Source organism: Mytilus galloprovincialis, chromosome 10, assembly GCF_965363235.1.
Source record: "Mytilus galloprovincialis chromosome 10, xbMytGall1.hap1.1, whole genome shotgun sequence".
NCBI lineage: Eukaryota > Metazoa > Mollusca > Bivalvia > Mytilida > Mytilidae > Mytilus > Mytilus galloprovincialis.
This window is the reverse complement of record NC_134847.1, coordinates 9,546,875-9,564,494: the sequence shown is the minus strand read 5'-3', so window position 1 is coordinate 9,564,494 and position 17,620 is coordinate 9,546,875. Positions and strand designations below refer to the sequence as shown.

The 17,620-nt window shown below is 31.2% G+C and overlaps 1 protein-coding gene across 1 annotated transcript in view; it reads right to left on the bottom strand.

The window, feature by feature from the left end:
• Positions 1-17,390, bottom strand: part of LOC143048863 (proto-oncogene tyrosine-protein kinase ROS-like) — an 84,495-nt gene extending 67,105 nt beyond the window's left edge. Inside the window, exons 1-3 of the mRNA XM_076222732.1 lie at positions 17,108-17,390; positions 9,595-9,651; positions 1,546-1,611 (exon numbers count right to left, since the gene is read on the bottom strand). Coding sequence (XP_076078847.1) covers positions 1,546-1,611; positions 9,595-9,651; positions 17,108-17,233 — 249 coding nt within the window. The 5' untranslated portion in view covers positions 17,234-17,390. The remainder of the gene's footprint in view (positions 1-1,545; positions 1,612-9,594; positions 9,652-17,107) is intronic.
• Positions 17,391-17,620: the final 230 nt, after the last annotated feature.

The following is a 17,620-nucleotide window of genomic DNA, read 5'->3' as shown; positions in this document are numbered from 1 at the left end:
CAATGAACGGAGCCACAGACCAGAAAACATAATGCCCCTCTACTATCGTAAGTGGGGAATAAAAAACAAGCAACTTTAATTTTTTTTTAGGACAGATTAGGGGATAACTTTGTTATACAAAAATTTAAACATATACAGATTTGTAATTAAAGAGGAGACCATCATTTGAAAAGGACACCAACATGACCAAGGGACATAAGTTCATTACATTCAACTGATATTTGTGGTTTTAATAATATAGTTTCGTAAATGCAGATTTGCACATCTGAAGAAGAATTTAATGAAAAAAACATCAATCAAAAATGTTATTTTAGGCAGATTAGAGGATACACTATGTTGTCTACTAAAAGTAAAAAATATATAGATTTTTAATTTAAAATTGAGACAATCATATATAAAAAGGACAACGAGGGACCTAGGTGCATTAGTTCAACAGTAATTTGTGGTTTTATCAATCATGAATATGGCTATTAATGCATTTCTGAATATCTGAAGAAAAAGGAAATGAAAGAAGCAATCAATCATAGAAGCCTATAAAATTCCTTTAGTACAAAATATGGATTGATCTTATGATCACAAAATGTAAATAATTCAAAATTGCTCAGTAGGGAAAAGTTAAAAAATGATTAAAAGGAACTATAGTTTTAAAAATGAGGCAATCCATTTAAAATGTTGAAGATGAGATGGTCCCAATTAAGACTTGTTAATTATATTGTAATTCCTGATTGTATTCATCCCTCAACATAGATAAGTACATTTTGTATATAAAAAGAAAAAAAAAATGCTCCACAGAGAACATTGAAATAAAAATATGGAATTGTAATTTAAAAATCAGGCTCAAGACAGAAAAGAGGGAAAGGAAGATAAAAATACGAAAAAGGACTTGTCAAACTAGAACATTGAAAAATGTGAGATAGAAAGGGAGTGCAAAGAATAAACCACTCATTAGTCCTTCTGAAAAAGTGCATACTACCCCCATAAACATTAGTATTATTACCATTATATATATCTTCTTTATGAGGCAAATGAACAATACTTTTAACATGTTCATATCATATAATGTAGCTCATGTTTAGATTGTAACATTCAGTAATTCATTGCACATTTGGAATCAAAGCATGAAACAAAATTAAAGGTGTGTTTGAATACTTATTTTACCATTAGCCATACAAAATAACATGCTCATCTTTTTTCAAATTTAATATTCTTTCTCAAAATCAAAGTGCTCTAACACTAAAATATTGTTTACTGCTTTACAAAAAATATTTAACATTGTTTTTTCTCTTTTAAAATGCATAATTTTTTCAAAAAGATGCATTTTGTATGTCACTTTTCACTTAGATGGATCTTTTTCAAGTTCTTTCTTGCATTCTTTAAAATATATTAACACATACATAAAAGTACAAAAATGACTTTGAAGTGGTTGTTAATTAAAAGACTATTACCAACTTCTAATTATGAAATGAATTAATTGGCAACAGAATATTTTGTACTTTTCATTCTTTATTTTATGTTCTTTTAATTTACATTCATATCAGCTCCTACCTTTCTACAAACTGCCTGACAGCTGGAATTTACAGCAGTTGTATAACTATCACATCCTGAGTTACACTGTAAGAAAAGGAAAATATACAATTAGGAACTATAAAACTACACTTGACATATGGAAAATATATCACTTTAAAAAGACAACCAAAAGCATAAAGAATTATTATCCGAACTCAACAACAAAGATTACCTTGATTATAAGGTGTAACTGTTCTGTTAATGTTTATCTAATTTTGTTTCTCACAAACCAACAGTCAAAACTGTATATAAAGGTTACTCTTGGTACCAGAAAAAAAACTGACCCTATATTAGGGAGGTGACCTTTGAATTGAGGTTCAATATGCAAAGGTATTATTACAGAGGGATAATCAGAGGGTGACCTATATAGAAGTGACCTTTATAGAAGGTTTGACTTAATTTCTATTTCATTCATGCTTATTGAAATCAATGTTTCACTGTACATAAGATCAAGGTTGCCAAGATCTCAGTTATCCTCTAAGAATATATTTGTTGTACAAATTCATCCCTTACTTAATCAATGATTAAAGGTATTGTTGCATCTGTATAATCACATGTAAATCTAGTAATCAAAGTAATCAATTCAATGAAAGTGACAAGATTAATCAATAATCACTAATAAACAAACATGTTTAAAGTCATCTCAGTTCAGTTTGATTACAGTTAGTAAATATCATAAATACATCAAAGCACCAATATAAACAATTACACAATCTTTCTTACAGCGTTTTTATGTCTTTGATGTTGAAAACAACAGATAAGATCTGGGATATGTTTGTTAATCTGGTAATACTTGTCTCTTTGTTTCTGTAAATAGATCTTAGGCACTCGTTAGCATCAGCATTATTTACAGAAACTGAAAGGGTTATAGAAGAGTTGATTGTACATATCTATATAGTGATAGATACCAATAATTCTGTATGTTGGTAAAATGTTAAGGCCACATAAAAATATATGTGTGGTTCCAGTGACCCTACCTCCCCTACTTTTTTGTCTTGAAATTAGCCTACCCTAAAGATTTTATCGTCATTTTTCATTAAGCACTGTTAAAGTCAGAATGATGCTCCCATAGACTCAATGTAAAAAAAACATAAAATAATAAAACATAAAATAAAAAAAAATCCCTACCTACCTACCCTAACTTTTTGTCAGATGTAACTGGAACCACACATACTATTTTATTTGGCCTAATTGATTGTTTTGTTTCAGCACTCTTTGCTTTATCATGGCATCCAGATTTTTTTTTATTTCATGGGAGAAGTTGGATTACCTGAAGAGAGCCACTGACCTTTAAGGTGGTACCCAACACTTTAACTAAAATTAAATTTGGCTGATTTAATTTTCTTAAAATTTTGACAAAGTATTTACTTGGACCCTTTTACAAAAATATAAAAATTTCAAAAAAATTGAACCAACCGTTTTATCAGAAAAATTACACTGGTTATATGGCAGTTTGGCAAACACTTATTTTGATCATTGAGAAGCTTAATATTCCCTTAACAACACAACGTAATTAAAACGTTTAGCTGATTTTACAGTTATCTCCCTTTAGTGTTAGGTACCACTTTAATAGGAAAACTGACAATCACGGATTGGAATCAATGCAGTAACCATAAGCCAGTCTACATTGACAGGCTATAGTGAGTCCTGGTGCACTTCTTACACCACTTAGCCAATGAAGCACCCATGAGTGAAAAGTTAGGACTAGGATGTTTTAAGAAAAAAATATTTGTTAATTCAAACATTGCTGAAGAATTATTTTTGCCCAGAATTAATATTTTGAGAGGATACCTTTATCATGTATCAAAATTACCCCCACACATACTTAAGATTTAGGAGTAGCGTGAGTGGCAAGAAAATGGTCACTATCAACTATTTTAAATAAAATTGACAAGACATGATGATAACTTGTGTAGATTCCTGAAGACTTAAACCTGTTCTAAGATGTTTGACATTTTGTCCAATGGTGCTTGAGATCTTAGTATTGATTCAAGTCAAGTTCTCTGTCTTAGGCTGTCAGGGTTACACTTTACATCTACAAAGTAGGTGGAATTTTAATATTACTTCAAAGACTTGATTTGTATCAGTGGCGGATCCAGAGGGGGGGTTATGGGGGTGCGCACCCCCCCTTTATTTTTGCCGATCAATGCATTTGTATCGGGACATATGTTTTGCACCCCCCCTGCACCCCCCCTTTGCCCTGGGTTAGCACCCCCCCCCCCCCTTTCGAAAATTCCTGCATCTGCCCCTGTGTATATCTTTGGGCATAAAACCATGCTTTACATCAATTCAAGCACAAAGTTGGTAGATATCAACACGTTTGTCCAAGTTTTAAAAGGTTAGTAACAAAATTAACAGAACGAGCTTCAGGAAATTTTGCATAGCTTGCAAATAAAGTCACTGAATTATTCATAAGTTTATTTAGAAGGTTAAGTTCAATGACCTTCAAATTCTTATTCAATTCCACCTAATTTTTAGACCTAAATCTAATGCTTGACCTTAAGTCAGAAAACATAGTATAAATGTACTTGGCTTAGGATCAATACCAGTTCTTAAGCACCATCTGACAAAATGTCAAACATCAGAGAACCTATTCTAAGTCTTCAGGAATCTACACAAGATATCATCGTTAATTTCTGTCAATATCTTCAATAGATTATGACAGAAAGATGAACTGATCAGAAAATGTTCTTAATATATATATATTTATATATACCTGGTCATTAGATTCTAATATCTTTTTTATTATGTATAATAAAAACTAATAAACAAAAAAAGTTTGGGGTTTTTTATATATCTGAAACATAATATATTGATGCGTTAGTGTACTGTTTGCAAATTATATTTAAAATTTATAATTCATCAGAAATTTAGGAAAAAAACCCAGAAAATGACAGAAATTTAAATTTATTTATGAAATGGTTATCAATATATCATGATTCTGATCTCATTACTGTTGCTGATGCTTTTTAATAGATCTATAAAATCTATCATGGAATCTAAAATTATTATCTATTTTACATGGAAATTACAGTAATATTACAGGATTGTCTTATTTGTATAGATATGGTTCTTAATAAAAAAAAAATCATGTACAATTGTTCTAGTTTCTATTCACAGAAAAGAGAATAATAAAGTGTTAAAATATAAAGAATAGAGAATAATTGGGTGTGAAAATATAAAGAATATTGGTTACAAAATTATACTTGTATAGCCATAAAAGACGAATATAAATGCAGTAATGAAGACCCCAGTGGCGGATCCAGAACTTTCCCTAAGGGGGGCCCGCTGACTGACCTAAGGGGGGGGCCCGCTCCAGTCATGCTTCAATGATTCCCCCTGGATCTGCCTATGGACCCTGAAGCCCCCCCCTCCCCCCCCCAACCACCAAACTGACACTCATACAAAGTATAAAATATTTGTGTCATATGTAGGTACCTGCTGTTTTGACATCCATCATCTCAATGACCATTATCAATCAAATAATCCTGCTATTTCTCAAGGAACTGCGTTTTAAAGGTCAAATTAGCATGTGGCAAGGTCAAACAAACTGGTTTTGAAGTGTAACTTTACCCATCAATATCTAATGGTAGTGTTATTTAGTAAGATCTGTGTTGTTTGAATTTTTAACATTTGTTTTGGAAACAATTGCTGTTTTTGCTTTTTCCCTAACAATAATGTGTTCTTTGTCATCCCTATTTATATTCAAATTATCACAAAACAGAAAAAAAATGTCTGACAGTTTAAAATAGTGCTGAAACATTACAACTCATGTCAGATAAGCTCATGCCGACTAAATATTGAAGTTATACTGTTGAGAAGTACTAGTTTCTGATGAAAGTCTTAATTTTTTTTATAGATATTATTCAACATATTGAAAATTCGCAAGTATCAGAAAACTGACAGTAGGAGTCTGACAGATCACAAATGTCCCTGTACCTTACAAGTTATCACTGTTGACTTAACATGAAGGTCATCTATTTAGTAATACCAGAGAAAAAGTATAGGAAACAGTTGTTTGATGAAGGTACAGACTAACAGATGGACAGACTAGGTGAAAACATTATAGCCCCACATGTAAGAGAGGGTTTATAAAATAACCATGAATTTTCATGAAAACAGGTGACTTGGTAATATTGATAAATAATAAATGTAGTACTAACAAATCTTTATTTCAATTAATATTATGTGAAAATATTTTTTGCCTTTTTTTTTTTGAAATTTAGACAGAATTGTTTTTGAATCTAACTTTCATATATATCCAAAAATTTATTTTTACAAAACAAAATAACAAATTTGGTTTGTTATCATATTTAAAAATTTTGCTAAAGATCATGTATGAAATATTTGCCACTGTACATTAAGCATCAATCAATCTACTAAATGTCAACAACACATCTTGTTCTTTAATCAAGATAAAAGACTCCTGCCACACAAAGTGATGTCTCAGTTTGGTCAAGTATTTATTTACCTACTGTGTTAACTGTCCATTACCTTTGACCTTATAACTCAGCCTCTGACTTTATCAATCATATTCTGACCTTATCAATCAAATTCTTCTCTTAATTCTCAGTCAAGTGATATATTTGTGTTTCTGGTTGGTCAGTTGTAATAATATCAACAAGTTGCTTTCTGAATAATTAACATATTTTGTATTTGTAAAAATAATTAAAATCTGTTTATTTTTGTTGTCTTCTCAGCAGTACCAGATGAGGACTTTGTACTTATAAAGTACTCAACATGTGTTTGTGTGTACAGCTGATTAACAAAACAAGAAACTAAACTATCTGGTATTCTCATGATTCTTAGTAACCTCAAACTCTTATTTTTTATTCTTCTTTTTTCTTATTTATGAACACCTGACATACATTTCCGCATTTAAAAATTTAATTCTTTTTTAATCACAGAATTTTTTTGTCAAGAATTCTGTCTTTGTCAAAATTCTGTAATTTCAAAGATGAAATCCAAACCCTTTAAACCTGAAAAAAGATCCAAGGCACCTTAAAGTCTGATTGATTTTAGTGACAGTTGTCTGTTTTTTTTGGCCAGTGGCAAATATTTCATGAAATTCATACTTGATGGAAAATACCGGTAGGTGTTTTCTACATTAGGATGAAAAGGAGGAATCTGAAATGCCACTGGAAAATATGAGATTTTGGATAGGGGAGAATGTAACCATAAACTGAATCTTTCAAAAGACTGAAGACCCATTGGTGGCCTTCATATAAAAAAATGTCTCATCTAATTTAATTTACTAGTCAAGTAAATATGTTCCAAATAAATCATGTACTTTAATATCTATAGGTATATTTATTACATTTACTCTGGTGGTTAATATCATTTAATTGATATTCAAAGAACATTATTTGATCACTTAAATAAACATGATAAAGATTATTCCATTCATAATTCTATTTGTAAACAGTTGAAACATGCACTATTTCTAAAATGCATTATCCCCATAAATAACCAATTTATTTTATTTATCATTTTTGACATTTTTGACATTTTTCCTCCAACAAAACCATAAACAATAAAATTTCAATTAATTTGAATTTAAAGTACAATAAAGAGTATAAAGTAAGAGTCTTGCTCCGGCCCTCTTGCTCACTGTTAAAAATCATACAGAGACCTACATGTATGTTTGGTATTTGTCTAATTGGCAATCATACAACATATTGTTCTATCCCAAGTTCAAGGCCAAAATTAGTGTAATAATAAAAAGTTCTTGCCTAAATGCCTACCCTTATATATGTTTTGGCATTTTTGGTATTAAAAAAAAAAAGATAAATCTTATCTACATTAAATCTCTAAAATCACTCATTTCAAAATAACTTGTTTATTCAAATTAAAAAAAAAACCATGCTGACTTGCCACTACCTGCCCTACTTTGTAAAGGAGGAAAACCCTCATTACAATTTTTTTGGTATAACCTTATCAAAGTTCATTGTTGAAATCAAAATTGTTCATCTAAATCTCTGAGTAAATCTAAAACTCTGGAGTAAATCTAAAACTCTAGAGTAAATCTAAAACTCTGAAGTAAATCTATAACTCTGGAGTAAATCTAAAACTCTAGAGTAAATCTAAAAATCTGGAATAAATCTAAAACTCTGGAGTAAATCTAAAACTCTAGAGTAAATCTAAAACTCTGGAGTAAATCTAAAACTCTAGAGTAAATCTAAAACTCTGGAGTAAATCTTGAGTAGTATACTAAGATTATCACAGCAGAAATTTTTATTGTTAAATCTTACAATTTTCAAAATTTACATCTTGAAAGAAAAAAGCAGTTAAAACTGTCAGAATTTAAAATAATATGATCCCAAAATCAACATCAACATTCATCATTCCGTAACAATTATCTTGTCTAATCAAATGTTACTTCAAATATCTGACTTTCAATTAAATTATCGTTTCAAGGTTTGCTATAAACTCAATGAAGTAGAGAAGTTTTCAAATCATTCAGAACCAAAATGCCTCCCTGGGAAATGTCAAAATCAACGAGCTTCAAATTAAAACTCAATTGTATAATGTATAAACATCCACATTTACATCCGATTACGTAGTTCTTTTTCGATTCGATTACATTCCATCGCAATTTATATCGAAGCTAAAAAACAACTCTAAAAAGTCATTTGTTTAATTGAATAATTTAAATAATCTGTCATAATCTATCAATGATTTGTGTTCAAGATGATGATAATGTAGATGTTTTTTTAGGAAGAAGGAAATATGATTTTGCATCAGTTAATACTGTTTTCTATGGTATCAATTTCTGCTATTACGAAATCATCTGTAAATCTTTCCATTCGTACATAATAAGTACAGAAATCTCAGGATGCCTGTCTACATTTCTGCTAAAATGGGAAAATGACTTAAGAAGTTATTTCCGCCAAATAAAATAGAGAGAGGATAGATACAGGACGTTGCAATTTGTTTACTCAAGAATCCCAGACTTTTTACAACTGTTGATATAAATAGTATATGTCATATATATCAGTCCCAAATAATGGAACTTTTAGTTCTGAAAAGTAATTACTTTTCAACCTCGGTAGAAGGACTTTAGATTAGATCTTTTGTTTTTGTATTTTATTCTTATATCCACTTCTCAACATTTATTTGTTTACATACAACTTGATCTTTAGTGTTTTACCATTAAAGAATGCTGACAAATTAGGCAAGTCAATATGAAAGCTGGCAAGAAGTCCTTGATAATATATTGTATTTTCCCATTTGTTGTATGTTATAAATGGCCCATTAATATTGACATAAAAGGCTTTTTCAGTAAAGTATGCAGACATTTGTACACCAAAAGTTCTAGGACCTTTTTTATTGATGCAATGAAATTTGCTTGTCCAAAAATGTGAGTCTTGAATTAAAAGTTCATCAATTTGTAATGCTGTTTCTTTATTTTGTTAAAATTCTTTACAGAGACAAATCTTAGTCTCTTTTAGATAAGTTTATGAGTTTGACTGTCCCTTTGGTATCTTTCGTCCCTCTTTTTTTACCAAGCTTTATATTAAAAGAGTATCCTATTCTGACACAGACAGCCTAGATAGTATACAGTTTACACGTTTAATCTGTTGAATTTATTAGATACGCCCATGAGGGCATTATACAATTGTATTTGTTTTTACCCCATTAAAGCTTATAAATTTTCTTTTTTTTTCAGTAATTTGAAACCCTGCATGTCATGCTTTACCATAACAAAAGGCTAAATTTTGCAAGAACCCTAATATCTTGGAAGGTACACCCAATTAGACTATCACCCTTATAGGTGTATGTAAGGCCAAAAAAACAGTATGTGTGTTTACTGTACCCCTACCAACCCTAATTTTTATCCCCTACCCTAAAATGTTTTGGCCATTTTTGTTTAATTACAGCCACTGTTGAAGTCACAATGTTGCTCCCACAGACTCAATGTAAAAAAATCCCCACCCACCTACCTACCCTGTTTTTTTCAGCATGTGACAGTAATCACACATATTTTTTTGTTTGGCCTTATAGGTGTATGTAATCAGTAAAACTTACCTGATAAAGTTTACAATCTTTATTACAAAACAGATCCTCCCCTTTCACACCTCTCACCTGAAAAATATAAATATAGTCAGTAATTATTTTTTCTCACTTATTTAAGACTAAATTTCAATATGCCCTTTTAAGGCCTTTACAATATCCAATTTTCCAGAATCTACTTTCCCTAATCTTACAATGTACAAATCTTTTTATTGTCTCTGATCATCCTGAACATGTGAGAAATATTTGCCACTGGACAATATTAACATTAATCATCCAACTAGATATAGGAAGATGTGGAATGTGTGCCAATGAGACAGCTCTACATCCAAGCAACAATTTATAAAAGTAGACCATAATAGGTCAATGTACAACCTTCAGCTTGGAGCCTTGAATCACACTGAACAGCAACCTATAAAGGGCCACAAAAATTACTAGTGTAAAACCATTCAAACGGGAAAATCAACTTATAATCTATATTTAGAAACTATAGGATGCTAAAAAAAAAAATATTGATTTATTTAATCCATAATTGAATTTGACAATTTGAAAATGAAGTACTATACAGGCATATTAGGTCAAAGTTTAGTATTTTTTTTATTTTGTAATATCTTTTTTAAGCATATTTTAAGGACAATCGCATGTTACAATGTAGTTATACAATTTTAATAAGGGTGAGTTCAAATAACTATTTTTATTCTTTCTTTTCTGTTGTTTTTGTTGGATTAGAAACTTTTCTATAATTTATATATTCCAGCAAAATCTAATAAATCACAATACAATTATACATATATCTGATTCCTTATGATAATCGATTGTGTTTTTTTGTTTGATTCAATGCCAAACGAGTGTCTTCACCTGTGCTAAGGACGCTAATGCACTATGAATATGAACTCTGTTTTGTTCTAAATGGACACACTGAGCTTGAATTGTAAACAGCCCAAAGATAGACACCCAGGCACATTATTTTGACTCTCAAGCTGCAGTGGAGGATCTAGAGTAAGGGTTCCGTGGGTTGGAACCACCCTTTTTTTTTTAACCATTAATGCATTTGAATAGGGACATATGGTTGTACCCCCTCCGCCCTCTTTATCCTGGGTTTGGACCCCCCCCCCAAAAAAAAAAAAAAAAATTGTTTTAAATGGCTGGATCTGATACTGAGCTGACACTTTGTGCTCTTACTCCTTCATACTTATGTTAATGGGAGATGCACTGTGTACTGTCTCAACAAATTACTGAGTTACTCCCCCTTATATTTTGTTCACAAACCATTGCTGCATGACTGAATTACTTCCTGTTTTACACGGACCATTTTACACAATGTAGTCATTTAAAAAAAAAAAAAAACATCATAAAATTACCATTAGGATAAAAAAATGTCTTGCATGTGTTTCAAGGAAGTAATGCATCATAAAAATAAAATGATTGTCATCTTAAAGCATGTATGAACTTTTGTGACAATACCAATAAAAATATTATGCAATTTCTAAAGGAACTGGAGGGGTAACAGAAAAGAGAATAATGGGAAGACAAAATAAAGAAAACAGAAAAATGGACCAAAAACTTGAATATAGCTGGATTAAAATAAGGGAAAAGGGTCTTAAAATAAAGAGCAGAGAATACATGGAATAGTATATAATAACAAGGTGCTCAAATAAAAAGAAAAGAGAATAATAAAATGGGCAAAAATTTGAAAAGTACAGCAATAAATACTTCCCAATAAAGGTCCCATTCTGCAGATCATTATAAGTTATATAACTATTATTAAAACGTGCCAGTGTACAATTAAAATAGGTAATTAAATTCTACAATTTTAAGCATTAAGTGTATTTGTAAAACCAGAAAATGCAATTTGCAACTAACTACTATCTCAACTGGTTAATAGCTATCATTTCCTGGAATATCTCGGAGCATAGACGTAAAGTAGGGGAAACACAATGAACAACATGCAATTTAAGGGTGGATATGTTGAGGATGGTTTGCTTATTAAATACAAATTATGCCCTGCCAAACAATAAGAATCTAACCTGAACCATGAGCTTCTTAACTAAGTACAATCAACAGTGGCAGATCAATGCATTCGATGGGGACATATGATTTGACCCCTCCCCCCCTTTTTAGAATAAGAAATTTATTTAATAGATTTTTATAGTAGATCTTTGATCATTTCTATCTAAGTTAAGACTCAGACTTATAAATAAGCTTTGCATGTTGTATATTAAAATGTGGTCTCTGGATGTCATTGTCTTTTCGGGTTTTTTTTATTATTGGATTTCAACTCTTTTGCATAATGGCTTTTAAAGCACATTCCTCATTTCATTATTTCCACTATATTTTACTTAGAAATTAGTGAAAACTTGCAAGTTTTGTACAATGATACATTACTATGCTGGTCAAAATAAATGAATATCAATGGGATTTTTAGGCATGGTGTATAATGTTAAACTAATGTGTCAATGCATTTAAACAGGTGATAGAAATATTAAAAATTACATAATGCTAAATATTTATAAAATGAAGATATACAAACAAAAACGTGCATGTTTAATTTGATCTGTTGATGATCAAAGTAAAAATAATCGAAACGGTTCAGAAAATATCGATTTATATACTTGTTTTGTTGCTTTCTTTCAAAAAATGATACAACTCTATTTCCGACTTGGAACAAATCTTTTCTTGCATGACATCACAGAAGTAATCAAAACATCAAAGTCACATCTCAACACGCAAAAAAAGAATGCCTCATTTTTTTAACAGATGTATTAGGGCCAACCGGTGGCGGGGAGTGAAACGTTTAATGAGCATCCGAAACGATACGTCTCTGTTGTCCGCTCTGCAGACACTAAATTGTGACTTATCAACCACATCATAATTTAAAAACTTAAACACTTTTCTGGGATTCATCATTACATTTTTAAATTGAAATAAAAGAAAAACAAGTACTTCAATCTTTAGGAAAATTGTATCCTGCAATAAAAACCAAAAAAAGCAGCCTCAGTCCGAAGTTAGACTATAGTCTAGACATGATGGTTTGTTTACTATGACATGATCGGAAATGGCCCGATAACACAGTTATTTCGTAGTGCATTTCTTTTAGGCAATAAATTCAAATTAAAAAAATTGCATGTTATACACTGTTAACACTAGGGACTATATTCGTAAAACCAAAGGACGATAACTTGGCGACTATTTCCTTGGTCCACATGCTCCCTCCTTTTGTAGAAAATATGGGTGGATTATATAGGTAATCGCTGAAGCAGTCAGTGGTACCCCTAATGGAAATTTCTGGATCCGCCACTGCCCGGGGACGTCGGATCAAAGTGCAGAAAACATATACGTGAATAAAAGTTAACATTTTCAGCGCGGGGAGTGGAATAAACACTAGAAATTGATCTTTTACAAATTCGAGTTAAAATCTTGTCGTCCGAACCTCTGTCACTTTTTGATGTACACACTTATTGTAGCTGCGGTTCGTGCTTAAACATTCGCCGATTGAACAATACAAGTAAATATGTAGCTCAAACCCAACTCTGTAACAACCAGTGGGCCACCCACAAGGACAAGAACATTGGAAGTGAACGGTTTAACAAACTGGAAGCTGTAGCACTTCACATATATTCACCAACACAAGACTTTAAAATATGTATCGAAATATTCTATCCTAACCCCTTTAAAAGTATGAATAATATGTTATTTCTGTCCAATCAAACAACGAAAAATATATTTCCCCTTCTAAGAACGATATATGTACTAAAACTATAAATACTACTTCGCATTAGTGCATAGCAACTGTTTGACAAACAGTAACATTCTTGGCAATCATATACAGAAAGACTATAAAGGAAAATTCTATCACTAAAAGAATGTCAAAGAATCTATATAAGACTCAAGGCTCTTAAGAGCCTGTTTCGCTCACCTTAACTTTTTATAAATGTTTACTCTTAAACATTGAGGGCGAGAATCTAATCCATCTGTCAAATACCTTTTTGGCAGATATTGTATTACTTTTATTTTATTTTATTTCTGTAAACAATTATTGCAATCTCAGTCTATTGTTTGCCAAACATACAAAAAGTAAAACATCGTCCGAAAGATTCAAAAGTTCTTGGAAGTTTTGGACTGACAAGTTCCACCACTTTGACTATTTTTTAATCTTGTCGTACTAATTGTATTTTTGCTGTCTAGTCCGGCTATGCTGACCTACTTGTAGATCTGTCATCATGGTCATTGCTGATCATTATTGCTGTGTACAGATTTTCTTGGCGTTCAAGTGTTTTCTATTTATCGTGAACTTTAGACCAAAAAGAATGGTAAAATTTGTCAATACAGCACATAAAGTACATTTTCATGGTATAATTCTGGATAAAACTTATTACATGTAGTTGCACATTACTAGTAATGGAAATATATATCCAGTGACCACCTCCGCGCATTAAAGCAATACAACTTGTGTAAATTTGATAATAATTATTGCATAAAATATCAAATTATATATATATATATATATATATCTATTTTTGCGTGATATTGGAATTTTAAAATGTATATGTGACCGTGTTTCAAAAAGTGTCAGTTCATTCCCATGCTGGTAGTATCAATGCAGACGAATTAATGTTAGCTGCACATTTGTTGCATATCCTTTCCTGCACATGCAGGTATATAAACGTTGTTCAAATTACCAGATTACGAAGATTTTCTAAATTAAACACTTCTTGCATTGACGTTAAATTATTCTAATGTTTACTTAATTGTCGGGTCAACAGGAAATGGGATATTTTCAGATATCTACGTACAAATGTATTATTTTAAATTGAAATTGAAATGTGCTTCTCAAGTCGTCGACCGTATTCATGTGTGTGTGAAAGGGAAGAGGGTGAAGTTTCTAGAAATTTAGAAGTTAAAGAAGCAGACATCTGTGATTCTACATACTAACATTTATATAGAGTTTTTGCTAGATAGTTCGTTCATTCTAACATGTCTTAAGTAATTATTGCTGTAGATTTTTTGAACAGAAAGTTCCATCACTAACAAGTGAGTACTCAGTGGTGCAGATTTTTCTAACAGCATTTTCATTTTTACGGACATAATAAGTTCTTTCATTCAAACAGTCTGAAGTAATTATTGCCGTAGATTTTTTGGACTATAGAAGCACATGCATTCTTACGTGTCTAAAGTAATCATTACTGTAGATTTTTTATAACAGAGAATCTCTTGATTATAAAATTCATTTTTTTTTATTCAAAATTGAAAAGTTCAGAGTTTATACACTCATAATCAGGACGATTCAGAACTTTCTGTGCCATTTGGTCTCTTGTGGATAGTTGTCCCATTGGCAATCATACCTAATCTTCTTTTTTATATTGACAATTGGTAGGCTCCTTGTCCAGAACAATAATGATCATGTAGGAGTACAGATCTTTCGTCATAACTCGGCTGATTCCGTACCCTATCTTAGTTTAGCCGAGGGATAAATGGAAAAAATGCGGAGTCAATCATGCACCCGAGGTTGACCGATGTGTTTTCAGTTTCACGGTTTTGCAGATTTGCTGTCTCGACTTTGTTTTTTTATTGTAACATGGCTACAATAATCATTGCTAAAGTATCCATTGACAAAGTATTCATTTCTAACGTTAATATTGGTGAAGTAAATCATTGCTAAAGTAATCATTGCTAAAGTAGTCATTGCTCAAGTAATCATTGCTCATGTAAGTATTGCTAAAGTAGTCATTGCTCAAGTAATCATTGCTCATGTAAGCATTGCTAAAGTAGTCATTGCTCAAGTAATCATTGCTAAAGTAATTATTGATGAAGAAATTATTGCTTAAGTAATAACTGCTGTGTGTTTTGTGGACTGGATATCAGCTGAATCGCTAGCAGCTATGCAAGTAAACGTAAGAAGATGTGATATGATTGCCTAGACCTAATGACATAGAAGTTTACAACTATAGGTCTTTGTACGGCCTTCAACAATGAGTAAAACACATACACTGCATAAAGTCAGCTATAAAATTCCCGAAATGACAACGTAAAACAATTTAAATGGAAAGAAATACTGTTTTATTAAAAATACACCCCAAATTGTTACAAGTGTGAAAACGATAATAATAAACGTGAGAAATAAACATGGAACATGCCAGTAAAGATACTTAGGAAAGTTATGCATATTTTATTTAAAAGTTAAAAAACGAAAACAGGACTCAGTTTTCAATTTCATATATTTGAAAAAGAAACTGCACCATCAAATGACCCAAATGACCCGTGTATGACCGTGATGACACGTATTCTACGCCTTTATTTATTTTAGACAAAATCTGACTAATTTCCCACCATGTTTTAAATATTTTATTCAAATACTAACACAATAGTATGCAATTTGAAAAATTTTAAAAATCAATATGGATTATGCACGCTTTCTTAGCTGGAATGTAGAAATTGAGCATCAGTTACCCAAATAGTTTGTTTTTTGTTTTTCTATATCTAAAAAAAATCTAAAAACAGGCCATGGAAAATACGTTTGTTTTAGGTTTCCAGACGTGCTCCCACATTTTATGGCCTATCCTAGTTATTGGTAGTGTGCTGTTCAGGCGATACCAAATACTATAGTGGTCTTCGATATAATATATAAATATAGTATTACCCCAGTTCAAGTATTACAGTATGTTTGAAATAACTAGTATATTCTCAACCAAAATAAGTTTGTTTTTAAGTAAAAGTTCAATAAAAAAAAGTCATGAAAATTTATCAGAAATTATGGTTGGACACTGGGTGTCTGGATCAAGCCTTGTTGATTTCAACTCCCACCCCCTTCGCCGAGGAGGATGAGACTCTTTGTGGATGTGGGAATCATGGTGTCAAAAAGTGGGATTTAGGACTAAAAAATTGGGAACTGAAAAAAAGAAGGTAACAAAAGTGGGATATAGGAAATTCTTAAAAAGTGGGATTTGGGAAATGAGCACCCAGTGTCTCGCTTTCTCCATTCATACCTAGTTGACCATAAACATGAAATATAGTTTTAAATTCTATATACACGTTTTAAATTTTCGTGTTTGAGGATCAAATTATTTATTCATTTTTTGTTCATTATCTCATTGATAAAAGCTCTCACAAAGTGAAGAAATTTGATGCAATTTGATAATATTTAATAGCGCAGAATGTCATTTCTTCTTAATTCCCACGTAAAATTTCGTAACTTTTAAGACGATGCCTACAAAGAAATTAAATACACTGCAGTTGTAGTGAAAATGTCATTTGTAAATTAAGTTCGTAGACAATGATTTATATGTAACTTAATCAACGATCAAAGATAGAAAAATATTTGCATTAAGCTTCAAATTAATGATAAACAATTTCTCTAGATTTATCAAATCGGCTATGTGGCTTTTGTTAAAGAAAGAAATTCAGCGGGAAAAACCAGACGATGCAACAATCTGTTATTTGATAGCGCGTGACACAGAAAGACGTGAGAAAATTTCAAAGAAAATTAGAAAAAAGAGGGGGAGTGTAGACAAAAACCTTTTCTTTCTCTCACCTGTCTTTCACACTCTTCATGGCATCGTGAAATTATTATATCTCCATCACAAATATACACAAAAATCCAAATCAGAATTAAAATTTGAAAACATTTATATCCCATTAACTTAGTGTGTTTAGTCATACCGCCATGGTAATCCTGTGTTACTGATAAACTTAGCGACTGCTGAAAGATTCGGTTTCACTATGCACGTAAAAGATTTTCTCCCACGGTCACATGATTAGCGTACAAATATTCCCACATTGATTTTGAAAATAATAATTCTTGTTTTCTCAGTGGTGTTTCGACCAATGAAATTACAAAACGGATTATTTAATTGAATAAACAATCTGTTTGTTGTTTTATTGTTTTTATGACTTATATACGTTGTTGTTACGAAATAAATTTATAAAATTATATGATTTTTTAACAACCGAAGCAATATAATCCTCTATATTCCAATAAAATAATTTAAAAGACTACAATAATTGTAATTTGATGAGTAAATAGATCGACTATTTGCCATGGTTT